This window comes from Geotrypetes seraphini, chromosome 3, assembly GCF_902459505.1.
Source record: "Geotrypetes seraphini chromosome 3, aGeoSer1.1, whole genome shotgun sequence".
Lineage (NCBI taxonomy): Eukaryota > Metazoa > Chordata > Amphibia > Gymnophiona > Dermophiidae > Geotrypetes > Geotrypetes seraphini.
In genome coordinates this window covers 250222920-250244825 of record NC_047086.1, presented here as the reverse complement: position 1 = coordinate 250244825, position 21906 = coordinate 250222920, and the positions used below count along the sequence as shown (strand labels likewise).

Here is a 21906-nt window from a genome sequence, read left to right as displayed (position 1 = left end):
ACGTCACGCACCGCCCACACGCTCCGGGCGGGACGCAAATGGTGGGGCGGTGTCCTTTACGTTACTGACGCGAGTGGCGTGAGTTCCACGGTTGCCAGAGTAACTCGTTGCTGGCGTTTTAGGACTGGAGTATCTAACGTCCGGCGGAGAGATTTTTTTGTGTTAGTATTAGGTTTTTGTCCGCTGCGGTGTTCACATTCCAAACGTTCTTCTTTCAAAAATGAAACAAAAAGGGGGAGGGACTGGGTAAAGGCAGGACCACCTTAAAAGGAACATGGTACAAAACCAGGATTTGCAGGATTCTCAGGATCTCCAGGATGTAGGGCAGACCACCTTAAGAATGGAATGCTCATTTTTTAATGACAGCAACAGGCTGTCTTGCAGTGGGGAATATCTTTGTAAAGTCCCGCCCCCTATGATGCAATTATATTCTTCTGTGTGTGGGCTTGGCAGAAGACAATGATGTCAGCAAAAGGGGAAGGGACTTTCTGAAGAATGACAGAAAATCAGACAACACAGTTGGTGCAAATTGCAGAGCTAAATTGTGGAAGCTGCTGCAGGGACTGATTGTGGGGGACTGAAACAGGCATAAAATACAATCAATATGTTACAGAAAGAAGAAATAAAAATAGCATACAAAGTAAAGTGAAGGGGGGGGGAAACAGTGGCAGGAAACATCCACATTTTGTACTCCTTCCTTATCAAAAGTACAGGACCTACCAGGATCCTGCAATTCTGACCCCAGGAAGGGCTGCATCTATCTGGTTTCAGCACCCTCAACCAAGAAACATCCATTCCATGCACTCTTTCCCTATCAAAAGCACATGATATGGCAGGATTTGCAGGATATCCAGGATCCAGCAGGATCTGTCAGGATCCTGCAGTTCTGACCCCAGGAAGGGCTGTATCTATCTGGTTTCAGCACCCTCAACCACTTATAAGGCAGGAAACATCCATTCCATGCACTCTTTCCCTATAATAAGCACAGGATATGCCAGGATGTTTCAAGATTTGCAGGATATCCATGATCCAGCAGGATCTGTCAGGATCCTGCAATTCTGACCCCAGGAAAGGCTGCATCTATCTGGTTTCAGCACCCTCAACCACCTATAAGACAGGAAACATCCATTAATCCAATCAAACAGACAGCATATTCTTACATGTGGGTGACATAATCCTTAGAGCTTAAAAAGTGTATTGCCACATTAAGAATTTTAAAAAGTTCACGACTGACCACACCACACTTGCGAGAGTGCCTTCCTGCCCAACCTAGGCTTGCGACTCCTCATTTTTAAGTTTTCCGCGGAGCTAAGTTGTGTTTTTTTAATGTCATTCAATTTTACCTTGTTGCCTTCCCGTTCTCGTGTATTTTCTTTTCTCCCTTTTTTCTTTCTTTAAAGAAAAAAGGGAGTTTATTTTTTTTCCTCTTGCAGACAGAGAGCTAGAGGAGGTGAAGGTGGTATGGGTGAGGGTAGGAGAAGTGAGGGGGCACCTACTGCTGTGATGTGGGTGAGGTTCAAGCAGGGAGAGAGTGGATGATCGAATGAAAGGGAGAAAGTGTTGTGACTTGGGGAGAGATTGGGGATCATTAATACCAGTAGGAGGGGGAGTAAGGGAATCATAACAGTGGAAGGAGGAAGAGGAACAGGGAAGAAACTTGCTTGTGGGCTAGTCTAGAGAGCAGAGTGTCACATGTCCATCTCAGTCATTGAGTTTGATTTGCCCTAGGTGCTCTTCCCATCGATGTCCCATCCGTTGATGGGTTATAAGAAGTGTAGCAGGTGTCAATAGCCCATATCTCTCACCGACCCACATTGTTAGTGTCTGTAGTGCCTGGGCCTGGAACATCATGTTGAGTCCTGTTCATGTTGGTCATTGCTTCAGAAACATACCATCAAAAGCCACAAATTAAAGCAGGAAAAGTTATTTGGCACCAGCATGAACGTCGATAAAACTTCCCAGCCATCAAAACTGACACTGATGTCGGAGGACATCGCTCCAGCTTCCCGGTTTGTGTCGCAGGCCACTGTGGCATCAAGTCCAATCATGCCGGCCAAGTGATAACCTCTCTTATGACTTGCTTCTTTTCCATCGAAAGTTGCATCTTCATCGGAGTCACCCTCTCCGAGGTGAGCTGAGGCACCTTTGGTACCGGCAGAAAAGCCAACGGTACCGGTGCTGTCTTTTTGGGAAAAGCTGGATGCGCTTTTCCACTTAGAATTTGGTGACATGTTTCACCTTATGACCTCTGCACTGACCAGCCCCCCCCCCCCCCAGCGACATCAACAGTGACGGCCCCTCCCCCGGCGTCAACAGCAATACAGCCGGCTCTGCTCCAGGAAGGTTCCACAATGACTGCGTCTGCCGGTCCGTCCCCTTCCGACATCACTTCTGGAGTAAGTGACGTCGGAAGTGGATGGACCAGCAGACTCAGTCATTGTGGGACCTTCCTGGAGCAGAGTCGACAGCGTTGCTGTCCATGCCACCAGCTTTTCTAATGATTTCTGCTTTCGGGCTTCCTTTTGCCAAGAAGATCAGAGAGCAGAGCTGGCAGCACAGGACCTTGCATTTGTTTGGAGGGAGAGAGAAAGGAGCATGGAAGGGTGGTGGAGGGAGAGAAAGGGGGCAGGGTGGTATGGAAGGGTGGTAGAGGGAGAGGAAGGGGGCGGATGCTGATGGAATTGGTGTGTAGGGAAAGGGGAGAGAGACATAAGGGGGAAATATACTGGAGGGAATTGGGTTAGAGGGAAAGAAAGGGGGCAGATGCTGATGGAAGTGGGGGGAAGGGAGAGGAGAGAGTGAAATGCCAGATCTTGGGGGTGTGGAAGAGGAAAGGGAAGGAGAGGAGAGGAAAGAGATGCCAGGGAAGGGAAGAAAGTGGATGCCAGACCAATGGGGGTGAAGGGAAATTAGATGCCATATAGAAGAGGCAGAAAGAGGGTAGACAGTGGATGAAATGAAGAGAGTGACAAGAAGATGAGGAAAGCAGAAACCAGAGAAGACACAGTAGAAAAAATGTTTGTTTGTTTTTTGCTATAGGGGAGATTCATCGCTGTTTCTGTGGTGTTGCATTTTTTGCAGGTGGTTCAATTTAACCTTTGTCTATGTATTTCTATTTTATCCCCACTTTTGCAAAACCGTAGAGCATTTTTTACTACTGGCCGTGGTGGTAACAGCTCCCATGCTCAGAATTCTATGAGCATCTGAGCTATTACCACCGAGGCTAAAAAACCACACTACAATTTTGTAAAAGGGGGAGGGGTTAGTTTGTGATTACATATTCCATACTAGGCGAAGGTGTTTTCTGTGTTCTGTGTGTTCGAAAGACATGGTTTTCTGTTAGGATTGACTGTGTAGGATTGATCTGTACTAGTCTGGCTTGTTTAGTTTTACAATGGGTGTATTGATGTTGTACTGGTCACTGCAGTTTTTCTAGGTACACTCTTGTGCAATGTGTGGATTGTTTCTAAAAATCATGTTTTTCATACAGATGGAGGGGTGTCAAAAAAAATTATGGGCCCCGGGTGTCCCATATTCTGGGTACGCCACTGTGCTAAGGTTTTGCTTTTTCCGTTGGAAAAAAAATGAAACCCTTGTGACATCGGCGTCTCCCCTCTCTCTCTCTCTCTCTCTCTGTGTTACTAATTAAAAATAATAAATAGTAATACCATTGAATGGCAGCAGCGATAAGGGGGCGGTGGCTGCTGTTCGGGACAGGAGAAGAAGAAGGAGGTGATGGCTGGAAGTGGCACAGGGCGCAGTTTCGCGGGCTGCTCTGGAGAACACTAGATTTTAAAGTGAATCTTGCAGTGGTGTCTTTGGCTGGTTACAGCCTGGAAATCGAGGTGAGCTGCAGGTAAGTGAGGCTCTGCCCAGGGAATGTGTCATGGGATCCGGGGAGGGCGGGAGCTGCAGGCAGGTAGGTGATCCTCCTGTCTAGGGAACATTGGCTGCAGATGGGGTGGTGGATGGGGATGTCGTGTTTAATATAGTAACATAGTAAATGACGGCAGATAAAGACCTGATCGGTCCATCCAGTCTGCCCATAAGTTATACCAAATACATGATTAGATTAACTAGTCTCTTCCTTGGGGGCGGGGCGGGGCAGGGCATGGGTGAGACATGGTCAGGGATAGGGGGCCCAGTGTACTTGTGTGCCTAGGGGCCCTCGAAGAATCCTGCCTTGCCTCTTCCTTGCCCTGTAGTTCCTGCAATTGTGTGGCTTTAATAAGATCTTTAACATATAACTACTCCCCCTCCTTTTCTTCCTGAACAGATTATAGCCCAGTATAACTACATCGCAGTCAAGGGTCTCCGTGTTCACCACTATATCCAACTCATCTTCTTCAATCACAGCTTCTAGATCCAGAATCCTGTTTTCTATACTTCAAACATTAGTATATACTGCTTTCTAGACATTGCCCCCTTTTCCCATCCGTGTAGAGCAGCAGTCTCAAACTCAAACCCTTTGCAGGGCCACATTTTGGATTTGTAGATACTTGGAGGGCCACAGAAAAAATAGTTAATGTCATATTAAAGAAATGACAACTTTGCATGAGGTAAAACTCGTTATAGTTTATAAATCTTTCCTTAATTGCTTCTGATAATTTCAGCTATATACAGCAAGGTAATGGCGGAATAGAAATCCCTAATGTAATGTAATGTAATACAGCTGAAAGCAGTGCAACATGCAGAAAGTGAAGTTTAGATAGTTTTTCACTTTCTGCTTGTTGCACTGCTTTCAGCCGTGTATAGCTGAAATTATCAGAAGCAATTAAGGAAAGATTGAGGAGCCACTTTAGGCCCCACTTCTGGTAATCCTGGAGTGTTTTTGCAGAATGGGCTAGCCAAGGTCTAGTGACTGGATCCCACAAAGTACAGGTCTTTCTTACTTTAGGAGCCAAGAGGAAGGCATTTCTCTGGCTGCCCGTTCAGATGTTGCCAGATTTTTGAAGGGAGCTGTGAGGCTGAGAGTGCCAGTGTGTGGCAGTCTTTCCCTACATGGCTTCTTAACATTGTCCTCCATTCCCTGAACAAGGCTCCAAATAAGCCTTTTGAGGAGACGTCGATGATTGATTTCACTATCAAAATGATTTTTCTTGTGGCTTTTGCTGCAGTGAGGAGGGTTTTGAAGCTTCAGGCTCTGTCCTGCAGGGAGTCCTTTCTCCATCTCTGTGCATGGCACCTTCCTTTTTGCCAAAGGTTGTCTTAGCTTTCCATGCAAACCCAGAAGTCCAACTACCTGCCTTCCAGTCCACAGGTTCCAGAAAAAAGGCAAAGCGCTGGCCTTGCTGGATGTCAGGAATGGTTTTCATCTGTTGGGTCTTCTTTTCATGTTAACGCATCCTAGCCATTTGGGGAGGCCAGTATTTAAGGCTTCCATTTCAAAATTAATTCATAAGGCTATTTCTTCAGCGTACATTGGGTGCGGTAAATAACCCCCAGTTTCATTGATAGCACACTCTATCAGGAGTGTGGCTGATTCATAGATGGGAGTCCAAGGCAATACAACCTGAGAAATTTTGTAGGGTGGCCACTTGGTCCAACTTCCATATGTTCACTAAGTTTTACAGAGTGGACATGGTGGTGCAAGTGGATGCTGCCTTTGAGTCCTCTGTTCTAGCAGTAGGCTTATCTGCCCTGCCCTAGGCCGGAGGGACTGTGTTGATACGTCCCACTGGTCATGACTCATATACGTTTTGCACTAGAAGGGAAGATTAGGTACTTACCTTGATAATATTCTTTCTAGTAGAAAGGCATGCGAGTACTGACATCCCACCCTGTCAAGTTGTCATTTCACCTACTTACTGCCTCAGGCATAAGCACTCCTGGCTCATGCTTGACCTTTTGCTGTCCCAGGATCTAAAGAGTGTTGAATACCCTGAAGGTTTCCACAGTATCCAGAGGAAAGTCTCATCAGGAGAATACCCCCATGCTAATTTTCTTCCATTAAAAAAAAAAATAAAAATGGTAGAGTACGGTGGTCACATTGATGTTAGTTCTGGTTACACTCAGGTTGTTTGGGCAGACTGGATGGGCCATTTGGCCTTTATCTGCCATCATGTTTCTGTGTTTGTGTTCCACCTTGTTACAGGTTAAGTTTTTACCATATTATTTAATGGTTTATTTTGATGTCAGAACAGATTTGAGCTGAGCGGGGAGTTCCCTGTACCCCTCCTCTTTGTTTCTTTTTCTTTCTTTCTTGACTACTTTGGTATGAACTGAGCAACACAGAGTAGTGCAGAGGAGGTAGAGACGAAAAAGTACATTGATACTTTCTATACAAACTCTTAAGTAGGGGTACATAACCACTGGTCAAGACTCATATGCCTTTCTACTAGAAAAAAGATTATTGAGGTAAGTACCTACCTTCCCTTATATTCTTCAATATCACAAACCCATGCCAAAACACCCATTCACAATACAAATATTTTATAATGATATTAACAAATTCAAAGCAAAGAAGCAAAACAAAACCATCATGACTACATTTTGAAGGCATTAATCAAAAGACCTTTAATTGCATGTTAAGAGACGGGCATTTTCACTCTTTAATGGTTGAATCAGCAAGTTCCAAAGTGATGGGCCTAAGACAGGTGGCTTTAATGGACAAAGAATAGAAAAATAAATTTGCAACTTAATTCATGCTTTTGGCAGAATATGTGCAAGCTGAATAAATTTCCCATTAAAACTGTTTGCTACATTAATTCTAGTTCTTGCAGTATACATCATATTTCAGTTTTGCTCCTAGCTTTGTTCCTGCTAAGCACTCTTCAAACTTAGCATCCATTTCCTTGTTCTGAGCTTCATTAAAATAGTTCATCCAGTCTCCAATTATACCTGCAAAAAAATAAAAAGCATAAATATTTATCTATTCAAAATCTCTTAAAATGGGCACTCAGCAGCCAACACAGAGAGCAGGGCAGACAGGAGAAAGTCGGGAGGCAGGAGAAGGAGGAAAATCAGCTGAAGAGAAAGAGCGGAGTAAGAAGGGAAAGGGCAGGAGAAGGCAGGCAAGAGTGAGGGGCAGTGGCAAGAGGTAGCTCCGCCCACCCCTCCAACGTCAGCGAAGCACACACCTGGAGCTCCCCCTTAAAAGGGGAGGGGCCAATGGTGAGTACACCACTGTGCCAGAGAGCAGGGCAGCCTGGAGAAAGTCAGGAGGCAGGAGAAGGAGGAAAATCAGCTGAAGAAAAAGAGCGGAGTAAGAAGGGAAAGGGTAGGAGAAGGCAGGCGAGAGTGAAGGGCAACAATGAGAGGTAGCTCCGCCCACCCCTTCGACGTCAGCGAAGCACAGACCCGGAGGTCCCCCTTAAAAGGGGAGGGGCCAACAGCGCTCACCCATTCGGCACGCGTCAAAGGCGCTCGCCTTAGCGAAGGGCCTTAAGAAGGGACGAGTCACTGCAAAAAAGAAGGACACCTACACAGGCAAGTACCACAAGGGCAACAGGACAGACAAGCAGCAGATAAATAAACACAGAAGTAGCAGAGAGCAAACACAGCAGACACAAGGACACACACAAACAACAGGGGTAGCAGGTTTATAATCAGGAGATGGACTGTACAGTAATACTAAGGACGCTACACAGATTCCTACACAAGGAGAAGCCACTTCAGACAAAGCGTGAAAAGGCCTATAGGGAAGAACAAGAAGCATAGAGGACCTGAGAAACAGTGAGAAGCCACTTCAGATGGCAGACTGGCAAGCGGATAGCAATGAAAGCAGCAGAAAGAAGCAGGATGTTGAGCTACCCAGTTTTCTGCACCGTTTGTCATATGTATGATTACCTCCCCTCTGGGAGGCAGTCTTATTTATGTGCTTGATGCGAGGAACTGGAGGGCCTGAAGAAGCAAGTCAGACTAATGGAGGGTAGAGTACTAGAACTAGAAGCATTTCGAGCAGTTCAGGAAGAGGACAGAGAGGCAGAAAACTTCATGACAGAGGGAACCATTGAGGAAGAGGTCAGGAAGTTAGAGAAGTTAATCGAGGAGGCATAGAGAGGCCTTGGAAAATTAAAAACAGTGGAACTGCCAAGATACACCTACAGTGAATGAGGACCACCTGGAGGACAACCACAAGGAAGGAATAGATGACACAGCAGTGAGACCTGGAAACAGCGGAGGGAACCCACAGGAAGACAAGTCCAGTGCAAACCAACACTGGGATGAGGAAAGAGGGAAGTGCGCTGAGGACACGGACCTGCGGCCAGAGAGATGGACATTCACCAAGCACACAGACCTGCGGCTAGAGAAACAAGAGAAGACAGCAATTGTCATGGGGGACTCCATCATCCAACAAGTCGACAGCCACATAGCGGGAGGAAGAAAGGATTGGCTGGTGACCTGCCTACCAGGAGCCAAAGTAGAAGACATAGTGAGCCGCATTGACAGGATCATCGACAGCGCGGAGGTTGTGATCCACGTGGAGACAAACGACATGAGCAACTGGAACTATAGCAGGGAAACACTGAAAGACCAGTTCCAGATGCTAAGAAGGAAGCTGAAGACCAGAACGCCAAGGGTAGCATTCTTAGAGATCTTGCCAGTACCCAGGACCGATGGGAAGAGACAGGCGGAACTGCAAGCAGGCAACACATGGATGAGGCATTGGTGTAAGGAAGAAGGATTCCACTTCGTGCACAACTGGATGATGTTCTGGGGGAAGAGCAAGCTATACAGGAAGGATGGACTCCACCTCAGTGGAGACGGAATGAGGCTACTTGCAAGCAGCATCAAGCGAGAAATTGAGAAGTTTTTAAACTAAGAAGAAGGGGAAAGCCGACAGTCAACCAAGAGTCGATAGTTTGGGAAACGGTATTCCCAGAGGATACCATGCAAGAAGATTGCGGGGAAGACTCACCAGATCATAGGCAAGATAGAAATCCTGACGGATCGAAAGGGACAGAAGCGAGGAAGACAGAAGAGGGAAGGAAATGCAAGAAGTAACAGGCCACAAACTTAAGTGTATGTACACGGCTGACCTAAAGAAAGCTTAAGCTGCAAACTTCACTGTATCGTTGGGAAAATCACGGGATTTATCGGCGCTTTGGACCAAATTCCCGCTGACTTTGAGGGGCAGAATTGCTTTATTTAAAATGGTGTTGTCTCCAAAATGGATTTAAGTGATGCAAACTTTTCCTATGTATGTGACTAATAAGGATCTGGGACAGTATCAGAAAGTTTTGCGAAAATTTCTTTGGAACAACAAGAAGCCTAGACTGTCATTAGCGCAACTCTCTTTGCCAGTGGGGAGAGGTGGCTTGGCATTGCCGGATTTGAGACGTTATAATATTGCCTGTCTCCTCCGCCATCTGGTTGATTGGATCAAGAACACTCAACACTATACCCCTGTTTCACTTGAACAGCAGCTTATGGCACCAACACTTGTTATATTATCTCCATGCCAAAAGACCTTATAGGATTTTTTCTATCCATTCCCATCCCCTGTTGAAATCTATGTGACAGTGCAGGCAATGGTTATGCAAACATATACATTTGCCTTTCTCCTCTACAGTATTGTTGCCCTTATGGGGGAATCGAGACTTGGATCCAGACGGCTCTAAGCTGTATTTGCAGAGATAGACAGGCCTTGGTTTATGCTAGGGGCAGGATGTGGTGTTGGAGCACGGATTTCCTTTGTCCTTTCAGGATCTCCAGGCTCGGGGACTTTTGCAGGCTCAAGATTGGTTTTCCTATGGTCAAGTCTCGCATTGCCTACACTCTTTGGACCATAATACTTTGAATGAGGACATGGCGGATATGGTCCAGGAAACTTTGACCCTGTCTAGACAGCCTAGAACCAGTTTGTCCTTTCATCAGGTCAGTTTGGGCAGTTTCAGTGCTCCTTGGGACTATGAAGCTGTGGTGGTGGTGTGGAATCAAGATCTTGCCTCCTCTGAACAGATAACTGGAGATGGTTTGTGTCTTCTTATGAAACGTCTACCGCATTTGACTCGCTCTGTTACTTTGCAAGAATAGTACTATAAATTCCTGTTACGCCTTTATATCTCACCCTATAGGGCATATGTGGCAGGGTTTGCCTCTCATGCTAACTGTCCCAAGTGCCATTCAACGCCAGCTGGTCTTTTTCATATGTTCTGGTCTTGTGACAGATTGCAAACCTTTTGGTTATTTGTTGGTCTTCACCTGCAGATGATCATGCAAAGGCGAGTTCCGTTGCGGGCAAATGTCCTGCTTTTCTCTCAGATCTCTTCCTTGGGATTGTCTAAGGGTAATTATTTGTTATTACAAAAAGCTTCTTTATTGGCTAGAAAATGTATACTCTTGTTGTGGTGCCAGGCAGAGGTACCTACTATTACTATGTGGAAAAATGAACTGTTCACTCTGTTAAGGTATGAATATTTGGATGTTAAGAATTGTGGGCCTGGTCATTGGAGAAAGTTCTGGGCCATTTGCCCTGTTGAATTTTTGAATTTGTTTTTGGCGTTTTAACACTGGAGTGCTGGGGAGGGTGTAGTGGGAGAGAGTATAGGGTGGGATTGGGATAGGGAGATGGTTTTTGAATTGTCTTGTTGAGTCCTTTAGTCTCCGTGCAGAAACCCCGCGGATCTTATCTTTAGTTTTGAATAAGTTTTGTACATGCTCTGACTGTTGTATTTAATTTGTATGTGTCTTTGTTAAAATAAAATAAAAATTTTGAAACAAAAAAAAAAGTGTATGTACACGAACGCAAGGAGCCTAAGGAATAAGATGGGGGAATTGGAAGCTATGGCACAAAAAGATAGCTTAGACATCATCGGCATCACGGAAACATGGTGGAACGAAGAAAACGTCTGGGACACTGTGCTACCGGGATACATGCTATACCGCAGAGACAGAGTAGGACAAAAAGGTGGGGGTATTGCCCTATACATAAAAGAGGGAATTGAGTCTATCGGAGAGAACACGCTGAGAGAGTCTCTATGGGCCAAAATACCAGGAACAAATGGAACGGATATGAAGATCGGCATCTACTACCGACCTCCAGGGCAGTCCGAAGAGAATGATGGAGAAATGACGGACGAGATTAAATGCAACTGCAAGGGAGGCAACGCAGTTATCACGGGCAACTTCAATTATCCGGGGATAACATAAGAACTGCTGCTGCTAGGTCAGACCAGTGGTCCATCGTGCCCAGTAGTCCGCTCCCAGCAGTCCATCGTGCCCTAACTGAAACTAGCCCTACCTGCGTACGTTCCGGTTCAGCAGGAACTTGTCTAACTTTGTCTTGAATCCCTGGAGGGTGTTTTCCCCTATGACAGACTCCGGAAAAGCGTTCCAATTTCTACCACTCTCTGGGTGAAGAAGAACTTCCTTATGTTTGTATGGAATTTATCCCCTTTCAATTTTAGAGAGTGCCCTCTCATTCTCCCTATCTTGGAGAGGGTGAACAACCTGTCCTTATCTACTAAGTCTATTCCCTTCAGTACCTTGAATGTTTCAATCATGTCCCCTCTCAATCTCCTCTGCTCGAGGGAGAAGATTCCCAGTTTCTCTAATCTTTCGCTGTACAGCAACTTCTCCAGCCCCTTAACCATCTTAGTCACTCATCTCTGGACCCTTTCGAGTAGTACTGTTTCCTTCATGTACGGTAACCAGTGCTGGATGCAGTACTTCAGGTGAGGGTGCACCATGGCCTGGTACAGCGGCATGATAACCTTCTCCAATCTGTTCGTGATCCCCTTTTTTATCATTCCTAGCATTCTGTTTGCCCTTTTCGCTGCCGCTGCATATTGCGTGGACGGCTTCATCGATTTGTCGATCAGAACTCCCAAGTCTCTTTCCTGGGAGGTCTTTCCAAGTATCGCCCCGGACATCCTGTATTCGTGCCTGAGATTTTTGTTACCGACATGCATCACTTTACACTTATCCACGTTGAACCTCATCTGCCATGTCGATGGCCATTCCTCGAGCTTGATTATGTCACGTTGGAGATCTTCGCAATCACCCTGCGTTTTCACTACTCTGAATAACTTTGTATCGTCCGCAAATTTAATCACCTCACTCGTACCTTTGTCCAGATCGTTTATAAAGATGTTGAAGAGCATGGGTGAAAGCACCAAGCCCTGTGGCACCACACTGGTGACGCTCTTCCAGTCCGAATATTGTCCATTTACCCCACTCTCTGTTTCCTATGCTCCAGCCAGTTTTTAATCCACGTGAGTATTTTGCCCTCAGTTCCATGGCTCGCAATTTTCCGAAGTAGTTGTTCATGCGGAACCTTGTCAAACGCCTTCTGAAAATCCAGATATACAATGTCGACCAGGTCACCCTTGTCTATCTGCTTGTTTGCTCCCTCGAAGAAGTGCAGCAAACAAAATCTGCCTTTGCTGAAATCATGCTGGCTGGTCCTCATCAGACCGTGTCCGTCAAGGTGATCAATGATGCGGTCCTTTATCAGTGCCTCTACCATCTTTCCCGGTACCGATGTCAGACTCACCGGTCTGTAGTTTCGCCACCTTCAGTCCTCCAGAATCTTTCCTGATTTGATCGACAGATTGACTATTAGTTGAAGTAGTTCAGCTATAGTCCCTTTCAGTTCCTTGATGACCCTCGGATGGATACCATCTGGACCCGGGGATTTATCGCTCTTAAGCCTATCAATCTGTCTGCATACCTCTTCTAGACTGACCGTTAACCCTGTCAGTTTCCCATTTTCGCTTACAGCATATAACCTGATGGGTTCTGGTATGCTGTGTATATTCTCTTTGGTAAATACAGACGCAAAAAATGTGTTCAGTCTGTCGGCGATTGCTTTGTTCTCCTTTAGTGCTCCCTTTATTCCTTGGTCATCCAACGGTCCCACCGCTTCCTTTGCAGGTCGTTTCCCCTTAATATATTGAAAGAATGGCTTGAAGTTTTTCACCTCCTTGACTATTTTTTCCTCGCAGTCTCTTTTGGCCCCTTATACCGCCTTATGGCTCCTGCGTTGATGTTGTTTGTGCTTATTCCAGTGTTCGTCAGTTTTTGACCTTTTCCATTCTGTAAACTAAGTTTTTTTGTCTCTGATCGCTTCCTTTACCTCTACATTGAGCCATGCCGGTTCTTTCTTCGTTTTCTTCTTTGATCCCTTGTTGATACGCGGTATTTATAGATTTTGCACCTCGGTGACCGTATCCTTAAAAAGGGACCAAGCTTGCTCTAGCATTTTTACAGTGTTCATCCTTTTCTTAATCTTCTTCCCCACCATGCGTCTCATCCCTTTCTAATTCCCTTTTCAGAAGTTCAGTGCCGTGGCCTTGGTGCTGGACCGATGTTTCACCTCTGCGTCCAGGTTGAAGCAGATCATATCGTGATCGCTGTTTCCCAGCATCCCTTCTACTTCTACACCTTGTGCCGGTCCTCGCAGACCATTTAGAATTAAATCCAGAATTGAGTTTCCTCTTATATTTTCCTTGACAAGTTGTTCCAGGAAGCAATCACCTACAGCATCCAAGAACTTGGTCTCTAGCGCAGCTGGAGGTGCCTAGGTTCCAGTCTATCCCCGGATAGTTGAAGTTGCCCATGATAACTGTGTTGCCTCCCTTGCAGTTGCGTTTAATCTCATCCGTCATTTCTCCATCAATTTCCTCGGACTGCCCTGGGGGTCGGTAGTAGATGCCGGTCCTCGTTTCCGGTCCATTTGTTCCTGGAATTTTGGCCCCTAAGAGACTCTAAATTTTCTGTCTGTTGTGGCATGTTCTCTCCAGTAGATTCAATTCCCTCTTTGACATATATGGCAATGCATCCTCCTTTTCGAGTCACTCTGTTTCTGTGGTATAGTTTGTATCCCAGTAGCACTGTGTGCCAGACATTGTCCTCAGTCCACCATGTTTCCATGATGCCAATGATGTCAACTATATCCTTTTGTACCACAGCTTCTAATTCACCCATCTTATTTCTAAGGCTCCTTGCGTTCATGTACATACACTTGAGTTTGTGGCCTGTTCCTTTCTTGCATTTCCTTCCCTTGTGTCCCTTTCGGTCTGTTTTGCCTGCGATCCGGTGAGTCTTCCCCTCTATCTTCCTGTACGGTATCCTCTGGGTATACCGGTTCCCAAACCATCGACTCTCTCTCTCAGTTGACTGTCGGCTTTCCCCTTCTTCCTAGTTTAAAAGCTTCTCAACTTCTCTCTTGATGTTGCTTGCAAGTAGCCTCATTCTGTCTCTGCTGAGATGGAATCCGTCCTTCTTGAATAGCTGGCTCTTCCCCCAGAATGTCGTTGCGCACGAAGTGGAATCCTTCTACCTCACACCAGCGCTGCATCCATGCATTGACTACTTGCAGCTCCATTTGTCTCTTCTCGTCTGCCCTGGGTACCGGCAGGATCTCTGAGAATGCTATCCTCTGCGTTCTCATCTTCAGCTTCATTCCTATCATCCGGAACTGGTCCTTCAGTATTTCTCTGCTCTAGATTGGAACCTAGGCACCTCCGGCTGCAGTAGGGAGACCAAGTTTCTGGATGCTATAGGCGATTGCTTCCTGGAACAACTTGTCAAGGAAAATATGAGAGGAAATGCAATTCTGGACCTAATTCTAAATGGTACAAGATATAGAAATAGAAGTAGAAGGGACGCTGGGAAACAGTGATCACAATATGATCCACTTCAACCTGAACACAGGAACAAAACATCGATCCAGAACGACGGCCATGGCACTGAACTTCCGAAAAGGGAACTACAAAGGGATAAGAGTCATGGTGGGGAAGAAGATTAGGAAGAGGATAAGCACCTTAAAAATGCTAGAGCAAGCATGGTCCCTTTTTAAGGACACAGTCACCGAGGCGCAAAATCTGTATATTCCGCATATCAACAAGGGTTCCAAGAGGAAAAAGAACAAGGAACCGGCATGGCTCACTGTAGCGGTGAAGACAGCAATCAGAGACAAGAAGACTTCATTTAAGAAATGGAAAAGGATGAAAACTGACATAAACTGGAAAAAGCACAAACAACATCAAAGCAGACTACTAATACCTTACTCTTCACTTAGGACGTTGAGATCGACGCAACAAAATTTATTAACTATTCCTTCTTTAAAAATAATTGGGACAAGAAGAGCAACCATATTTTCAGTACAAGCACCCCAACTGTGGAACAATTTACCAATCTATTTACGTAACGAACCATCATTAGTCAAATTCAAATGCGGTCTGAAAAGCATTCTTTATAAAGATGCATTCAATACATAGATAGAACATTCCAATAAACGCAGTACTTAGTCCCCAAAGAATTAAATGAATAGGACATCAATATGGAAATTATAAGTGCTTTTATAATCTTAATCCTCTTACTCTTCTCTTCTTTTAAAAGGTTATTAATATTAATCTTAGTCTTCTTACTTTCTTCACGTAAAAGACCTTATACATTTAAACTGATTAATCATTCTTAACATTATCTCATTTCTAGAATCATTTCAAAATAATTAAAGCTTTTTCTATCAATCTATTTTTTTATATTCTTTCTTAATTGACCCCATCCTTGTGTACAAACCTTAAATGTTTCTTTTTCTTTTTTTCTTTTCTTTTATTTTATAAATTGTATAAATTGTATTTCTACCCTTTACCTACTTATTCCAGTTTGTATTAATAGAACATAATGATTAGTCTGTATAATTTTGTCTCATTTGTATTTGTCATCCCTGGCTTTTATTGTATATTAGAATTATATAATACACATTGAAATATTGGATATTGCGTACAATCAAAATTTATTAAACTTGAAACTTGATAAGGCGGTGAGAGGGGCCATAAGAGACTACAACTTTTGCTGCGCTGGTGCTTTGGGGCGGGAGGGAAGGGGGAATTAGAAACCTTGTTTAACACAGATCTTAAACACAGCACTCTCAACCAATCAGAATAGTTATCTGGCATCCACCAATATCCACGGGTGCCGGATAACTGAAATTCTACTGTATAAGATACGCATTCAGTTCTGTAGTGTACCTTAAAAATTGGTATATATAAAATTGAATTAATGCAATGGAAAATCAGTTCACATTATAAATTTATTAACTCAAATATGAGAAATTAAGCAGGACAAAGGCCAAACAATCTAAACACAAACCAAACCTTTTCCCTTTTCACATTCCTACTAATCACTTGCTCTAAGACTCTCTCTCAACTGTCAGCTGGAAAAACTTGATCACTTGCAGGAGATTACTATTTTTTCTTTATTTCTGCAGTAATTTGACTTTTCCTGAAGTTACACTGTATCATTGGGCACAAGACCAATTATGAAACAGACTAAATGTGAAATGCTTAAGTCCTTCTGTGGGGAAGATTTATATACAGTACCAACTTTCATACAAAAGCAGTATATCCCAAAATGCTTTTGGACATTCACTAGTAAAACCCAGGAAGGGATAGATGTTGGACAGACAAAAACAAAAATTAATTACCTTTCCGGAACAGCATATTGCCAAATGCACCATGTGTTGTACTGGATTCCTTTTTCATAGACTGAAATGTGTTTTGGCTGACAACAGACTGAATATTCTCTTCAGTCACAGGCAGCCCAAAGAACTCAGCTATCTTTTTCACACCAGCAACCGTATTCTGAAAACAGAAAAACAGGGATCTAGCATTAATATAGTAGCCAGGGATTGTGAGTGAGTTGTTTGGGGAGGAGTTATGTTTAACCTTTTGGATCATAAGCAATGCCGTGCACCTTTATCAGGAGGCTGCACAAATGCGCAGCCAGTCAGCCCCTCCACACAGCTGGTGGCGTCGGAAACAGCACCATTTTCCCTCTGGTACCAGCTCCCACCTTATGCTGATTCTTCTGGTTTCCTGAGGTACCAACAGCAGTGGCAAACTAAAACAAACTGGCTGTGGGACCTTCTCATGCATACCCATGACTGCCGTCCCGCCCTGTCCAATGTCACTTTTTCATGGCAGTGCCAACAGCCGCTGATATGTATGGGAATATCCTGCTGCCGGTTTGTTTTAGTTTACCACTGCTGTTGCTGCATTAGGAAAGCAGCAACAGCAGTTGGGATGCTAGGGAGCTGATGTTGATAGATTTGGGGAGGGTGGGAGAGAAGGGGCAGAACTGGTGAAATAGGGTGGGGCAGACACTGGTGAAAGAGGAGTGGGCGAGAGAGAGGGGTAGATACTTGTGGAAGTGGGGTCGGAGGTAGAAGCTAGTGGAAATGGTTTGTGGTGGGGGAGAGAGGAGGCAGATTTTGTATAGAAGTGGGAAGACAGATTATAGATAGAACAGGGAAGAGAGAGGGCAAATGTTGGGGGTGGGGTACAGAGGAGAAAGATGATGGATGGAATGTGAGGGGGAGAGAGATACAAAGAGGAGGTTAATATTGATAGAAGGGGAGATGCTGGATGGACAAGGGAAGGGAGAATAAGCTGTATAGAAGGAGGGAGACAAGCTTGGATGGAAAAAGGGAGAGGCAGGAGGGAGAAGATGGAAGGGGGAGGTGAAAGGTGAGATGGGGCAGACTGGAAGGGAGAAGAGACAGGAAGGAGATACTGATGGAAGGGGAGAGAGTGTGGATATGCTGGATGGAAAGGGGGAGAGAGGAGGCAGATGCTGGATGGAAGAGGGGAGAGAAACGAGCAGATATTTTTTTTGGGGGGGGGGAAATAGGATGGAGATAATGAAGAGGAAAGAAAGGGCAAATATAGGGGGGCAAACCCTATATAGAAAGGGGAGGGAAGAAGGGCAGAGTTAGCAAAGACTGGGAATTAGGGGAAATAAAATAGGAGAGCCAGGGTAAGGGAAAGAGATGGAAAGCTTCCAGTAGACCATAAAAACCACACCCTTACCCAAGATCACTCATCTACCCAAAAACGTCTTACAGTACCCAAAAAGACTACACCACACAAACATGTGCCTACCTAAACATCAGAGCTATAAGCCCTAAGACAGAACACATAAAAGACTGGATAGAAAACGCGAATCAAGACAGCCTCTTCCTCACAGAAACCTGGTTAACATCAGAATCAGATCCCAGGATAATGGAAGTCTGCCCAAAGGGACAGAAGATAACAGTTCTGCAGAGAAAATAAAAGAGGAGGAGGTCTAGCCATCAGTCAGAAACAACCTAAACCTAAATATACTAGGCAAAACGTCCACCCCATACATGGATCTACTAGCCTGCCAACTTTCAGGCAGCACACTCAAAGGACCCATAAGCTGCATGCTCTGCTACATAACACCAGGGAACTGGAACACAGCAAGACCAGAATTTGAAGATTTTATTTACCAAAATTCACTAATGGCAACATACAACCTAATCCTAGGAGACATAAACCTCCATCTCGAAGACCAATCCTCCAAACAAGTAGAAAACTTACTATCATACCTCAAAGCCTTAACACACAAAATCTTAGACCCACAATCCACACATGAGAAAAGTCACCAACTTGACATAGCAGCCTTCATGACCCAACAGCCCATTCAACCAGATTCAAACTTCAAATGGAAAATGGTCCCGATCCCTCTGGTCAGACCACTACACATACTTCTTTAACATCAACTGGGCCAAAAGCAAAAACAAACCAAAAGCTCAAAGAACAACCTACAACTCACGTAAATACATCGACCCCCTTCAAATTCTGGAATAAAAAATAAAACAGACGCTATAATCCAAGATTGTAACCCCAAGGACTTCATCTCACAATGGTGCAGTCTAAGTACAGCTACCTTGGATGAGCTAGCCCCAATACAAACAAAAACCAGAATCAGCAGACGATCAGATAAGTGGTTCGACAACTAACTATTCCTACTCAAAAGACAATGCAGACGACTAGAAAGAAAATGGAGAAAAAGTAATCAAGAGCCCACAAAAACAGCCTGGAGAAAACTAAACCAACAACACAAACTAAAACTGAAAGAAAAAAATAAAGACATACTACTCTGACCAAATAGGCAGAGATTCCCAAGACACTAAAAAAACTATTCCAAATTACTAAAAGAACTCACAGACACCAAACCCTACCTGGCCAATAACGACACCCTTCCACTCTCAGCCAACCTTTTAGCTGAATACTTCAAAAACAAAATCACAACTGCAAGGACTACCTTCACTGGAACCCCTACTCACCTAGAAGAGATCACATTGCCCCCCCCCCCCATAAAAAGAATCAGTTGCAGCAGGCAGAACCTGGTCCCACTTCTCCACTATACAATGGTCAGACCTTACCAAACTCTATAAAAAATATAGCCACGCAGCCTATGACCTCAACCACTGCCCACCATACCTGTTAAAAACCTCCAGTACTTTATTCTGCACCCTCTTCTTACAATGAATACAAACCTTGCTCACAGACAGCCTTTTCCTGCAAGACCTCAGCAAAATCATCGTCACCTTGATCCTAAAAGTCTCCAAAGGAGCAACAGATCAACCATCCAACTACAGACGCATAGCCTCAATACCACTTTATGTCAAACTAATGGAAGGCCTCGTAGCTAAACTCCTCACCAACTACTTAGAAAACCACAACTTATTCCACACTACACAGTCTGGTTTCAGAACCAATTACAGCACAGAGATACTACTGGGATCCCTGCTGGACACAGCCAGACAACACCTCAGCACAGGTAGAAAAATGCTGATTATACAACAAATACTAGATTCTGATGCTGATTATACAACAAATACTAGATTCAATAGGAATCACAGGTAAGGTACAAACATGGTTTCAAGGATTCCTACAATCCAGGACTTACAGAATAAAGTCAAACAAAGAAAAATCAGAACCATGGTCCAACCTCTGCGGCGTACCACAAGGATCGCCTTTATCTCCCACACTCTTCAACCTCTACATTGCATCCCTCGGCACCTGCCTAGACAAATTAGGCCTAACCTCCTATAGCTATGCAGACAACATCACCAATCTCATTCCTTTTGATCAACTAGCGCCCTTCATGACAGACACACTACACAGAACACTAGAAACAGTAGCAACATGGATGAAAGAGCACAAACTGAAACTGAATCCTGACAAAATAAAATTCATCCTCCTTGAAAATAACAAAACCCCAACCATAACAAACCTAGTAATAAACTCAATCACATACCCCATTCAACCCACTCTAAAACTTCTGGGAATGCTGATAGACAGGCTGTACCATGCAGCCACAAATCAACAAAACAATACAAAAATCATTTGCAGTCATGAGAAACTTAAGGCAAGTTCGAAAATTCTTCGACAAAAACAATTCCAGCTCTTGGTCCAATCCCTAGTCCTGGGTCTTCTAGACTACTGCAACATCCTCTATCTCCCCTGCCCCGCAACCATGATAAAACAACTACAAACAGTACAAAACACAGCTCTGAGACTTATCTACTCACTGAGGAAACACAACCACATCACAGCGGCTTACCTCGATTCACACTGGCTCCCAATACAAGCAAGAATACTATTCAAATTCTACTGTCTACTATTTAAAACCATAAACAGAGCCTGCCCAGCCTACTTGAACAACCGACTAATCCAAACAATCACAACCAGACATAGGAGAACGCATACTCCATTCATGCACCCTCCAATCAAAAACGTCAAATGAAAAAAAATTACGATGGCCTCCTGGCCACTCAGGCAGCAAAACTAGACTACCAATTCCCCAATTTACTGATCACGACCCCAGACTACAAATCCTTCAGAAAAGAAATAAAAACCCTGCTATTCAAACTAACACAGCAAGAATCATCTCAATCCCCAATAGAAACCTGCTCCACTCCATAACTCCTTATGTATTCCTAAATGTCCAAATAACTCCTTATGTAATCCACCTTGAACTGCAAGGTAATGGCTGAATAGAAATCACTAATGTAATGTAATGTAATGAAACTTGAACACTAGATAGTAAGAATGAGTAAAATCTGGACATAGAGGTAGAAAAATAAATTGAAGAAAGCCAAAAAGAAAAGGAGGAGAGAAAAATCTTGGAAAGAGTCTTAAGAGGGAGCAAAGCAGATACCAGAGAAGTAAATTGCCAGAAAACAAAGAAGAAAAAATATTTTTAATTCAGGATAAAGTAGTGTGGTACCCATGTTTATACAGGTTAATAAATAGAAAATAGAATGAAAATGATATTTTTTCATTGAACTAATTTTAATACATTTTTGACTAACTGTCAGAGACCAAAACCTCCTTTCTCAGGTCAGGACAGCTACTGTCTTGTGTGTGAGAGGTTTACTCTCTGCTCTATCTGGATTCTATTGGGCATAATAATACGTAGGTAACAAGCTTTTCAGTAGTGTGCTTTCTTTTAGTTTACTAGTAGTATTACCAGTAAACTTACCCCCTCTTCTACGAAACTGCGCTAGCGTTTTTTAGCACAGAGACCTGCGCTGCTCCCGACGCTCATTGAGTTCCTATGAGCGTCAGGAGCAGTGCGGGTCATTACTGTGGCTCTCTGTGCTAAAAATTGCTAGCGTGGTTTCGTAGAAGAGGGGGTTAGTCTTATCTATACTCTAGCTATTTATTTATTTTTAAAAAATTTATACACTGCATAAAACTCTGTGGTTTCCATATCACATACATAAAATCTTGTTTCCCAGGGATAAAACACAAATTCAGAAATTCAAACAGGCTTTAAATCATACATTACTGTAAAAAGAAAAAAAAAATCTAAAAAGGAAATTAGCATAGGAAGGCAGTGGCAAATAATTGAGTTTTCAGCATTTTCTTAAAATTCATCCTCCTCATACAGAACCGCAAGATACCAGGCAAGGTATTCCATAATTCTACGCCAGCCACAGATATCATTGATGCTCCAATCCTAGCATGCATAATCGACATTCTACCCTCCAAACTTAATTTCATACCATTTACATATCTAAGCTCTCTTCTTGGTTTATAGATCTCAACAAATTCTTGTACGATCTTTGGGGAAGCATGATACAGTGTCTGATGTATAATTGCAACAAAAACTGCACTCTTTGTTGCATAGGTAACCAGTGCA

At 44.0% G+C, this 21906-nt stretch overlaps 1 protein-coding gene across 1 annotated transcript in view; it reads right to left on the bottom strand.

Annotated features, from left to right (window-relative positions):
- Window positions 1-6496: 6496 nt before the first annotated feature.
- LOC117357521 (sulfotransferase 6B1-like) overlaps window positions 6497-21906 on the bottom strand; it is a 46341-nt gene continuing 30931 nt past the window's right edge. The window contains exons 6-7 of the mRNA XM_033938258.1: window positions 16376-16532; window positions 6497-6840 (exon numbers count right to left, since the gene is read on the bottom strand). Of these exons, the coding sequence (XP_033794149.1) occupies window positions 6710-6840; window positions 16376-16532 (288 nt within the window). The 3' untranslated portion in view covers window positions 6497-6709. The remainder of the gene's footprint in view (window positions 6841-16375; window positions 16533-21906) is intronic.